Source organism: Gadus morhua, chromosome 22 (assembly GCF_902167405.1).
Source record: "Gadus morhua chromosome 22, gadMor3.0, whole genome shotgun sequence".
Classification (NCBI taxonomy): domain Eukaryota; kingdom Metazoa; phylum Chordata; class Actinopteri; order Gadiformes; family Gadidae; genus Gadus; species Gadus morhua.
In genome coordinates this window covers 21,392,859-21,405,394 of record NC_044069.1, presented here as the reverse complement: position 1 = coordinate 21,405,394, position 12,536 = coordinate 21,392,859, and the positions used below count along the sequence as shown (strand labels likewise).

Genomic DNA, 12,536 nt, shown 5'->3' with positions numbered 1-12,536 from the left:
AAAGTGATCTATATCGAACACAATGACAGAGCTTGTGTTAGACCATGTCGGCAATGGAGACCAATCAGCCGTGTCGCAGTACGGCCGTGGCGGTGCTGCCGACGCTGTACCGGGTCCAACAGTAAAGGTCCGTCCTGAGTCCAGCCATTGACTCCGGACCATGAGGTTGGTACACAACTTGTTTGACTACTTGGAGGCAGATTTTTTAAAAATAATTAACTGGATTCTCTGGCTTGAAATCTCCCGACACCGACTTGCCAAGTCGTATTAACTCTGCAATAGTATTACCCAGTAAACAGTTTATGTTCTTTCTGATGGCTGCCGGTGGCAACACAGGAGTGTTGCTAGGGTCCCTTTGAAAATATGTCTTAAAACATTATAAATGTTATTCACATTATGAACATGTTATATAGCTCTAGCTTAAGGGCCAGGGGAAATTTTGTGTTATCAGATCAAGGCAAATCCTTAGAAAACACATAAAGGGAAATTGTAGGAATCTGAAACTCACAACATAGAAAGCAGCCTGTCAGAACTCAATCAATAAAGGGATTGGCCTTTTTAAATGTTCTGCTTTGAAGGAGTGTGTGTGTGTGTGTGTGTGTGTGTGTGTGTGTGTGTGTGTGTGTGTGTGTGTGTGTGTGTGTGTGTGTGTGTGTGTGTGTGTGTGTGTGTGTGTCTTTCTTTTTCTTTTTGACCACATCCATAAATATTGAAACAAGTTCCCTTTTTTCGGGTCTCAGCATACTGGAATAATATTGACCCGGGTGGATCGAGGAGAACTGAGCCATCCTATCAGGCGCTCACGCACACACACTCCCACACCAAACAGACGCGCAGACCTATGCATATTGGTGCGCAGGGACAGACAAACAGAGGCTGCTACACTGTGAGCAGCCTCTGTTCACACCAGCGTAGTCCTGGAAAAAAGAATCACAAGCCTTACCCAAACTCATTTTCCCTCACACACACACACACACTCACTCCTGTGAGACAAGCACATAGACCCATAGAAGCACACGTGTGTGCCGTTTGGCATTTAGCTACAGTGAGAATCATGTGGATCCATGAAGCCCACTGGTGTTCCCAGGTCAGCACGCTCCACACTGTCCACATTGAGGACCGGGCGGTGACTGCCCCGAGTGTGAGGGGAGCGCCAGTACGGCCCGTCCAGGAATGAAGGAGGGACTGCATCGGCGTGTTTGCTTTCCTTGTGTGTGTGTGTGTGTGTGTGTGTGTGTGTGTGTGTGTGTCCTGTGAGCCACTTCTGTGCTAGAGGAGAAACATACGGGGCATTACTGAGCGCGGGTGCGTGGTGGTTCCGCAGGCATTCGGTTCGGCCCCTTCTGCCAACACTCACAAGAGGCCCGGCCCAGCGGCCAAGTACTGCAGGAAGAGCCCAGGGTCATTAACAAACCAAACTACAGCAGTTGCATAACCACCAGCTCTGTTCGCCCCACAATCCCCTGTCCCCCCCCCCCCCCCCCCACACCTCTCCACCCCCGGCTTCTAGTAGCAGGGGGCATCCATCACTCCCCTCTCCTACTCCCATGGCAACTGCTCGTCTCAACTCTCATCCTTCATTCCCAAACTCATCAGGCCCAGAGACGCCCCTCCCCTCCTCCCCCCCTCGTCTTCCACCGGCTCGTTCCTGGGCCCCCCCCCCCCCCCCCCCCCGGGCCGCGTCTCCCCCCTTCATTCTGTAGTATGCAGGACAGCCCAGAGCCCAGTATTCAAACCAGCCCTTCAGGTGGGCTGTGATTCAGAGATGTACTTTGTAATCTTAGTAGTCGAATCCATGCGGCCGCCAACTGTTCACTGGTCTCCGGGGAACAGTGAAATGTTTCTCCTCAAACTCCAGCATCTCTCTCTCTCTCTCTCTCTCCCTCTTTCTGACTACAGCAGATGGCGGCAGACAGATTAAAGATTTGGGCTGCATCACTGTTGTCTTGAGACACTGCCGTCCTCGACTAAGCTCTGCCCTTGTTTTCGTCCCCAGGATCGGGGCACTCCGCGACAGCTCCCCTCTCCATGTGTTGGCTTCCTAATTGAAGGAGGAACAGTGTTCTCTGGTGGCGGACTGGAATGATGAGGAACATACTTGCTGAGTCAAATCACACCGTTTCACTGAACCACGCATAATCCAGAAATAAACAGCAATGTAATTGGTATGTATTCAAGCCATCAAATGTAATGTAAATGTATTCAAGCCAAACTAGATGAAACTCAAGGCCAAGGGATTGAGTCAAGGTCAAACAACAACAAACATAGAGTGAGATCATAACAAAACACGGCCCATAATCTGAACCTAGTATACATATAAATACGATTCACAGTCACAACATTTATTTTGTCCCAATTTACGAGGCAGCCGATTCAGAAGTGTATGGGGGAGAAGTCACAGTGGAAGTGGCTGTGGATCTGGTCCGGGCTCTCGTACTCAATCTTGACACAAGAGGGCAGTGGTGGACTGCCTGGCGAGGCAGGACTGAGCTGGGTCGGCAGGGCTGCCCCCCTGGGGACCTGTGGCCCGCGCTGGACTGCTGCCAAGCTGTGGTTGGTGGTGGTGCTTGTGACGGAGGTGTGCGTCTGGGAGTGGGAGGAACAGCGCTGGGGGTTGGAGGGTCCATGGCTCCCTCTGATGAAGAAGGAGGACGAGGGCAGGGTGCTGGTGGAGCTGGGCGGCTGAAGGCCCCCCGGGTAGGAGGACGGGCCCTGCGCCCGCTGGACCACCGCCGGCTGGCCCAGGATGTTCCCCCAGGAGTAGGACTGGTAGGCTGGGGGGCCCCCTGGACACACACACACACAACAACCCCATCAACACATGTAGCCATTCTGCTTCTGAGCTGCCCCTCTTGTTCAGGCCCCTGCTCTAGGTGGAGACTCACCGTGGGGGCCGCCCCCCTGCAGCAGGATCTGCCCGGGGTTGGAGTGGGGCTGGAAGTAGGCTTGGCCTCCAGCAGCGTAGGTCACGACCCCGTTGGCGCCGCCTCCGGGGCCGAAGGTGAGGTAGGAGGTGGGGTTGGAGTCCGGGGGGTGGGGCGTGAGGTAGGGGGAGGGCGTGAGGTAGGTGAGGCGCTGGGGGGGCTGGCTGGAGGGGTAGGGGGCCTGGGGCCGGTAGGAGTAGCTGTTGTGGTTGTTGATGTTCTGCTGGCTGGCGGAGGTCAGGTAGTCCAGCCCCTCGCTGTAGTCGAAGAGGGAGCTGTCAGCAAGCCAGGGGAAACACACGTCAGCCGACGCAGGGAAATACTGAAAAGTCACTTCTATTTATAAGACCATATCGATCGGTTGATGATATTTTTCCATTTGCCATCAATTATTTAATAGTCGGAAGAAGAATCTCAGAATCCATTATTTGCGAAGTGGATGTTATGACGAAGAACCTAGCGGCGTTCATTCATATATTTCCAATAACAACACCCATTGAACAAGTCCAGGAAATGGCATCACTCGACATTCACCATCCACCAAAATGCAAGACCACGATGGATATCATCACATCACTACTCCCCTATAAACCTTCAAATGACAACGATCCTGCTTATTTACCTATACAGGTCCTAACATTTGATCTCCTACTCCCTATTTAAATCAGGTGCAGCGACCTTTCTGGTGCTGTGCAGGTACTTAACCTTTGCGTTCTGCTCTTACGGCTAACGGCTTATGTCTTCTTACCAAGGAGAATGAGACTCAGTGTTTCAAACGCCCACGCTGAGTTTGGAGAGTAGGTGTGAAGGCGCATGTCTCCAGCACAACAAAGCCTATTGATTCAGCTATTGATCTATCATGTGAAGTGGCTACTTGACCACTCAAATGAACACACAAGGTGTGTCCAACGACAGAACAGACTCCAGGCTGCTTATGTTCCCTGTAATATCTAACATGAGCAATGCCAAAGTAATGACAATTATACCCATGTCATTTTAATTAATTGTATAATTTGTATTGGTGTTTTGTACCTTTGTATGGAGGATAATGGAGATGGACATGAAAGTAGAGCATAGCATAACAGGTCACTACACGGTACACGGCCTGCATGAGGGCTGCAGAGCAGGTTGATATCTTGTTCTGATATCCGAGAGCAACGTTTCCTAACGGCCCGGGGCCCTGACCCAGGCCTGTGGACGGCACTGACCTGGTGTCGGCGTGCAGCATGGGGGGCTCCCTCCCGGGGTCGTCCAGGTGGGCCAGGAAGGAGCGGCCCTCCAGGGCCTCCAGGCAGAGGCCGGGGGTGCGGGCCGGGGTGCTGAGCAGAGGCAGGTCGGGGTTAGGGGTGTAGCTGCTGGCGTAGAGGGGCAGGCTCGCTCTCCTCAGCGGCGGCGGGCTGTGCATTTGCGGGGGGTTGTACTCCGAGGAGCCCCCCAGAGACGGAGGCCGGGTGGGCCCCGTGTCCATCGGTCCAGGCTGGCCTGGGGCAGTCAGAGGTAAACACAGTCACGTTAAAGAGGCTGCAGGTACGATGGGGGGGTGTAAAGGGAGAGTAGAAACGAGCACCGCAAGCGTTTTAACCAAACCATCAGACTGCTCTTCGCTCACTATGTTTCTGTGCTATGGAGAAGTGTTGCATGTCATCCCCTGTGATTGACAGGCTAGATGGATCAGGGAAGAGGTGTCCCTAAAAGCGGTCCTAAATCTAGATGGGCTCTTAAGGAGGCTTGTGCAGGCAACCAGAAACAGATATTCTCACAGAGCATTTTACTCACCAATAGCTGACGGGTGGTTCTTTTTGTTTAATTCTAAAAAATTCAGTCAAAAGTTATCCCTTTAATTGTACCTAAAGCACCTTTAAAACATAATACAAGTTACGGTCTAAATATTATGCAAGACCATATGGTTATAGTAATACGCTAAAATGTGGGAATGGCAACTCTAATAATTGGGTTTCACAGTCAATTTATTATGGATATTACTCTTAATTAGCTCGCTATACGAAAATCATTCAGTATTCAACATTTCCAGTGGCAAGTGCCATAACATCCTGTCTGAAGGGGGAAATTTGTTACATGTCATTAACATCATTTAAATGGATTCTCACTTGAACTAATTGAACGTATAAAATAAATTACCAGCTTTTACTTTAGTAGATCAGAAAAAACGCTTAAATCAATTTTGAAAAAAATAACCCTAATCCGCAGCTGATTGTGGACAGTGTATTACCTCTAGTGTTCAACAGAGGCCTGACTACACAACAACACCATCCATTAAGGCTGGTTTTAAACCACACTCCTCCCAGTAAAAACCACTCACTCTCTCCCATGGACCTTGGCTGAACAGGGCGATTAAACCTTTCTTCTCGGATGTGTTTATCTTGGGAGATAGACTACCACACGTCCTTGAGCAAGGAGCCTGGCTCCGACCTGCTCTACAGGGACATGCTTCACAGTACGAGGCTTTGGACATGGGTGCTTACTCAGGCTGGTGAGGCTGGCCAGCAGCTCGCCGTAGGAGGGCAGTGCCTGGCCCGACGGCCCGGGGAAGGCAGCTACGGCCGAGGGCTGGGAGTGAGCCACGGAGGGAGGGTTGAGGGACAGAGAGCCGGCTCCCGTCCTGACAAGACAACACACAGCTTAGCTCAGCCGGCTGCACAGCCGACAACAAGAGACACTCGTTACCGTCAAATGGTTGCCCGCACCGTTGAGCCAAGACACAACTCATTGGCACCGTGTTGAGATAACCAAAGAAAAGGGAGAACGCTGAAACACGGCTTTAGGTAATTACTGACATGGGGAGCGCCACCCTGGCTGACAGGAGGGATGGGTCTGTTGGAGGGCCAGGCTGCTGCTGCCCACGCAGCTCTGCTTCTCCCCCTTCACAGAGCGCTCGATCTTCCTCCACTTGGCCCGCCGGTTCTGGAACCACACCTGGACCACAGAGACCAGAGTGGAGAGAGGGCGGTAAGAGGCAGAGGGAGACCGATGAAGAAGGGAAGACATAGAGACACAGAGGGATGGAGGAATGGAGGATGGGAGGGAGGGAGACGAGGAGAAAGAGAAAGAAAGAAAGAATATGTTAAAAATAGGAGATAAATAGGGGGAAGAGAATAAGGAGACGCAAGATTAAAATGAAGTTAATGGCTAATTTGTATGATTTAAATAGAGCATGGCATTAGTTCAGGCCGGCCACGCTGTTCACACACGTATTAAGTGACACCGCCCATATTTACATATAGGGCATTTAGCAGACAAGATAATGGCTCATTACTTATACACCCAGCTTCAAAAAACAACACAAAACACAACACTCCTCTTAAATGCCTACTCAGTCTTCCATCAACCTCTGTGTTCATGGCACCGCTAACACCCACCACCACCCCTGCAACAGCCTCCTCTGTGCAACACCTTGCATTTTACCTGGATGAGCAATGTGGAATTGAATAAGTGCTATCAAATGGCTGTAGTGTACCAATAACTCTGATACCAGGCTGCTGCTGCTGGCTCTGTTCCATCACCCGGGGGGTGTTCCCGCTGCGTCCCCTGCCCGTTCCAGCACTGTAGCTCTGGACGGGCAGGGGGATTTAACACGACTGAGTCAGTTTGCCAAACACTACTGGATTACTCCATGACAAATGTATTTCGAAATGGTCCTGACTGAAATGAATTAGTTGGACAAATCGTCGAAAACAATTCTGAGACAGAAGAAAATAACCATGAATCTCAAGCAGAGGACCGTCAGTGAACGATCCTGGAGAAAGTGGGGGTAGATTGAACCCTACCATGATCCTCTGTGGTGTGACCCCAACGGACGCGGCGATGACCTTCCTCTTCTCCGCATCAGGATAGTGGTCGTCATGGAACAGAAACTCCAAATGCTCCAACTGATCTAAGGAGACAAACAAAGGATTACACACTGACAACCAAATTCCATCATTAAAGTCACCATGACATCCAGAAATTCACGCCGTTGAGAAAAGTAATCTCACAATCAAATCTAACTTCCTCCACAGCTGAATCTTTTTGGTCGTGACGGCAACCAAAAATTGGCCGGCTTAACATTCAACAAATATGATTTCATGTTTCCCCTCCCACTCATGTAAAGCCAGTAATACACTGCTGGCAAGTCTTTCACTTCGGCACGAGCCAATCGCATCCATGAGGACTTGAAATCACATTCCTCACATGTTTTGTTCTGTACTAATTACCTGCTTTACTGGGCAATGCACCATTTTTCGGAGCTAAGCTGTGCTCTAAAAGCCGTTTCATGTTGTGTATCAGAGAGAGACTAGCAGCCGCCCCCCCGCCCTCACCAGTGGTGTACAGCGTGCGGGTCTTCTTCTTGGGCGGGGGGGGCCGGAGGGCTCGGTCCAGCACCTCCCCCAGGTCCAGGCTCGGCAGCGGGGGCAGGACCATCAGCCGCCTCCTCCCCCTGTGGCGTATGGAGCGGCGGTTGTAGCCCGCCTGGGACGTCTGCGTCTGCCAAGGGCCAACCACAGCCACAGCATTCAGACGCACCTCAAACAGCTCACCTTCTTCTACACTCAATGGTTCCACCAGGTGGACACTATACTGGGAGTGAGCCTTAACATAGGAGGCTGGGTGGGACTCTCCTAACCTCCTTTGGTTTCAGGGCCGGCTTCAGGAGGGTTTGGCCTTGAAGGGTGTTGTGGGGCCTTGGGCCCCCCTGGGGCTGTGCAGGCATGGGGGTGGTGTGGTCGTGGGGGTGTGTAGCGGTCATGAGGAGAGGGACAGAGGCCAGGGGGGAATAGTGGCCAACGCCGCCAAACGGGGAGTCAAAGAGGTCGTGGTCGTCCCCCGGGCCTGACGCGGCCATACACTCCAGCGAGATGACCTCGGGTACCTGCTGCGTCAGGTCAGGGCCGGCCCTGCCCTCCATGTCGTCCGTCGCTTGCTCACTGTGCTTTCGACGTGGTGTTTCTCGATAACACCTCCGTTCCTCGTCGTGCAGGGGCGTTTGAGTCGTGTTCCTTCTTGTTCGAGAGTATTTCCTCATCGTTCTCCATTTCTGTTTCAATGGGCGACTCCCCCTCATTCTTCTCCAGTGCCTCTATATCTCCTTCCGTCTCCTCCACACCCCCTTCTTCATCATCCTCCTCTTCCTTCATTCCATCATCCATGGTGTAAGAGTCCTCATGTTCTTTACACAACAGGCTCGGACAGCCTGAAATAGAGCAACACTCGTCTTTAGCTCTCAGTGGAATATAGGTATTTGGTTTGTGGCTTTTAATACGTCTTCCCCATTGAGCAACACCTTTATTTGGTAATATAGCACAAATGCATGTTTATGAATTACAGTCATATCAAACATTTATTCAAATGCTCTTTATAGTTGTACTGAAAGTCACATGATATCCCCGGAGCACGAGCTTGTCGCTGAGCATATAGGCTAATGAGGGCCCTGGGTGCGGTGTCCGCTCAGGTGAGGACCTGACCCTTAATTAACTCCGGTCGGCTGGCCACGCGCACACCTCACCAAATGTTCCAAACCATCAACTCTCCAGGGTTTTAAATGTTAATGGGAAATAATTAATTTCATATGGCCTTCAGTGACTAGTGTGAAACCCTTGGGAATATAAAGTTTGTTATCTTTCATAGTTACACCCGGAGTTTCGAAAGGTTTTCCGATCTACGTTAGCTGGGTTAGCCTGATGCACTTTTACAAAACCAGGTCAGCAATATGTCACTTGACATATTCTAATTAAGGCAATGAGGGAAAACTAATTATCTCCTTACCGTCCTTTAAATCACTCTCCCCGTCCATAATGAATCACCAATAAGCTAAGCGCGTCTATAAGTGATGTCCCGTGGGCAAACAAGTTTGGCGAAACATCCAGAATGATAATAACGCTGATGGATTGATTGAGTCATTGGTTGTCCACTCGGTAAGCATCGTCACGTGAAGGGACAAAGGGACTCAGCCAATCAGTGGAGATCCGCAAAAGGTGAAGGATTTGTAATCAAGCAAATCAACCACTTGGCACTAAGGAACCAAATGTTCAGGTGGACCAATATTCCGTCACAGAGCCCAACCCTCATATTCTAGGATGTAGATGCGCCATAATTCCTCCACGAATAACCCAACATCAAAAATCCAGATTTGGACGTCGTGGAGACGTGTAACCCATCATAGTCTCAGGTTTAATCTATTCAGGAATGAAAAAAAGAACCGCAAGCTACTTCAAACTCAAGCACATAATGTTTTTAATAATATACAGGCAAAGCGTGATATTTGGACCTCGTTGTCACTAAAACAGAAAAAGCATGCACATGAATTAAAGCACATTGAATGGATAATGGTAATAGTAAATGCTAATATAAGTCGTTGACCTTTATTCAAATTGAACAACCATTTCAGTATCAATTTGCATGATTGCACATCTAAAAAAATATTTAGTATTTTGCTCTGCATGTGAATTGAAATAACTGTATATGCCAAGTCACATACTAAAGTGCTCGAGGATTTAGTCTAACATTTTTTTTGCCACTAGGTGGGGCAATGTTTAGACCCTGACGCATTCGATCAATTACAATTAATTTCAACTAGTAAACTCCGGCTACAGAACATATTTGGCTACTGAAGTGCACCTCTTTCTCCCCCCAGAGGGAGGCGCACTGCCATGCGACCATCGCCCTCAACTCTACGTGCTGCTGCCTATTTCCATATCAGTAGCAAGCCCCACTAAACACGTGAGTGGAGGGAAGCCTTTTCCCTTCTATGCATCCATGGTTCTCCTCCTCATTAAACGTCATCTCTCTACGTTCTGGGCTTTTCCGTGATCATTGGGGATGGATGGTGTTGTGACTCGCTATTTTAATGAAAGAAAATGCCTCCCCAACCTCCCCATTATTCAGACCCCACCCTCAGTACCTCCCGTTCAGTTCAAGTCGCAAAGAAAAGCAAAAAAAGCAAAGTAAGGCACAAGCCGTTGAAAATGTTAAGATTGGTTTAATGTAACTATGTGCTCGGAAGCAGTCATGATTATTTTATTTTGTTTTATGCAATCCCTTTGTTTCTGGAATTTATTGAGAAAAAATGAAACAGAATAACCTTATCGGGTTATTCCTTGCTAAGGGTTTACTTCGTTGAGCGGTAATGTGCTCTTTCAAGATCTATCATCTGTGATCACGTGCAAATATAAAAAAATATATACTATGGGCACACTGCTTAACTTAACGTATTCGGCCAGACAGGGAATGTAGGTCAGGCTAACAGTACGACTGTGTCATGTCAGAGGAGTGAGAGTTCACGTTCGTGTGTGAGTAGTAGTGTTCAGGTGTGTTACGGCTGCGTGTTTCCTGTGTTGTGTTACGGTGCACCCAGGGGCCCTAGTGAGACGCCATGGTAACCAAGACACACATGAGGCTTCCATTGTGGCCCCGTCGTTAAAATTGGAAAAATGTTTACACCGATTTGCCCTTAAATTTTGAGACGTCACATAGCAGAGATTGATGGTCAGGCTTCGTCCATCTCCACTCTCCCTGTGATCATTGTTTGAACTTCTCACAGAGATTTCATGTCAATGTCTCCACTCAGGTTTTTTCTGCTAAGGTTTGTAAAAAACAGAAACAAGGCAGTAACCAGGATCAGAGGCATATGTACTGCGACTCCAGGAGTGTGAACAACAGAAAGACAAGGCAGTCTATTTTTACCCAATAAGGTCTTTTATTTGGAACAAAGTGGCAGATTAGTGACAGAGTGGTGGCCAGAAAGATCAGCTTCCCCCAGCACACTCAACCAATGACAGAAACTCAGCCTTAAAAAAATGCAAATGTATAAAAACAGGATGGGGAACAACAAACACATAGTGTTGCACACATACACGCTCGCTTGCACACACACACACACACACACACACACACACACACACACACACACACACACACACACACTAACACGCAGACTTTCAAACCAATACACACCCGTTCATACAGCAAGCTAATCATACAAATTAGCAGGCCCATGCACACACACACACCACACACACACACCTCTTATTTGGCTATGCAAGTTAAGATGGATACAAACAGTTTTTTTTTACACTTTAACAGTTACTTTAAAAAAGACAGTAGAGTTAAGAGAGAATCCCGCCTGTGAGAAAAATAGTGTTGTGTCCTACAGAATATCCTTGACCAGAGAGACAGACAGATGGTGAAAGACACAAGTTAGTGTGTGTGAAAGACACTGTGGGGGGTGGGGGGATGAAGCTCCAAAGTCAGTGAATGGACAGAAAAGAGACACGCATTCATACACACACACTACACACACACACACACACACACATACAAACACAAAAACACTTGCATACAGATACAGGCAGGTGAGTACATAAGAGTTGGGTATGATGTGGGTGGAAAAGAAAGATCCGGAGTGATGCCTAGACACGCACAGGGTTAATGAGGTGTGGGCACTTACACACACACACACACACACATACACTAGGACACAGGGGAAGTACCCACGCGTGTGCACACATACACACACGCACACACAGACTGACACATGCGAAAGGGCGAGAAATGTGTAATTACCCGTCTATGGAAGAGCAGCAGAACTGCTGAAGCAGGTAAACACACATTCCCATGGTACATTCCACCTTGAGCACACCCCTCTGTCTCACACACACACACAAACACAAACACAACACACACACACACACACACACTCTCACATGCATACAAATGACCACAACAAACTGACAAACACAGTCATCTACACACACCCAGACTAGTATAATTTGACTCCCATGCATGTTGCTCTACAGTACAGAGTATAATAGAAGCTACTAGTCCAGTCTCACTGGTGTGGTTATTGTTACAATCTCTTAGATAGAAGCACAGCCCTCAGGGCCCCCTGCTGCAGCGGCCCCCCACCTCCCACCCAGCCCTAACCCTGAATCCCCCCCCCCCCAGGGGCAGCACAGGGACCCCCCGTCTGACAGCGCTGGCCCCCCTCCAAAGGCTTGATATATCTTCTGTCATGGTTCAAATGGGGCTAGGAGGGGGCTGGACCAGGATATGGCCGACCTTGGATTAGGATGTCCAGAGACATCCCCCATGTCTATACAACACCCCCCCCCCCCCCCCCCCCGAACACGTTTTGGTAAATCCCCATACGCTCCCCAGTAGTCCCGCCCACTCCCTAACAAACAGCCAATAGTGGAGGAGTAGTGAGGCATGCAAGGGGATTGGATGAAGTTTACGGCTTGATACGTAATTGTGCTTGTACACAAATAGACCAAAACCCTGCCAGCAACTGCTCCATACCTAATCAATATCAACATATTAAACCGACGTATCTCACTAGTGATGACAAAGAGGATGACGATGGTGATGACGATGATGGCAATGATTTGGATATGTGCATCTTCCAAAGATATCATATACAGCGTAATCAGACGGCTGTAGATTTAAATGCACGCAATATTCTCTACATCTGTTCATGTGTCAGGTGTGTCCGTGGGACTGTGTCTGTGTGTGAGCGAGTGTCGTGCGTGCTTGTGTGCATGTGTGTTTGTGTTTGTGCACGTCGGTGTCTGTGTGTGTGCATGGATGACGAGAGCACAGCTCATCTAGTAGGCGATGGGT

At 49.2% G+C, this 12,536-nt stretch overlaps 1 protein-coding gene across 1 annotated transcript; it reads right to left on the bottom strand.

Moving 5' to 3' along the window:
- Positions 1–2,147: 2,147 nt before the first annotated feature.
- nobox (NOBOX oogenesis homeobox) lies at positions 2,148–7,827 on the bottom strand. Its single transcript, XM_030347753.1, has 9 exons — positions 7,546–7,827; positions 7,241–7,406; positions 6,710–6,816; positions 6,415–6,493; positions 5,720–5,858; positions 5,408–5,544; positions 4,133–4,406; positions 2,886–3,199; positions 2,148–2,786 (listed from the first exon to the last, which is right to left on the bottom strand). The coding sequence occupies exons 1-9, from the start codon at positions 7,825–7,827 to the stop codon at positions 2,374–2,376; spliced, it is 1,911 nt and encodes a 636-aa protein (XP_030203613.1). The 3' UTR covers positions 2,148–2,373.
- Positions 7,828–12,536: the final 4,709 nt, after the last annotated feature.

Bases quoted from the DNA above. Each gene is read 5' to 3' on its own strand.
- nobox (XM_030347753.1), bottom strand. From the start codon at position 7,827: ATGGAGGGCAGGGCCGGCCCTGACCTGACGCAGCAGGTACCCGAGGTC. The intron at 7,407-7,545 runs GTTAGGAGAGTC...GGCCCTTGGCAG, and splicing joins CGGCCCTGAAACCAAAGGAG to ACGCAGACGTCCCAGGCGGG. The intron at 6,817-7,240 runs GTGAGGGCGGGG...TTGTCTCCTTAG, and splicing joins CCGCACGCTGTACACCACTG to ATCAGTTGGAGCATTTGGAG.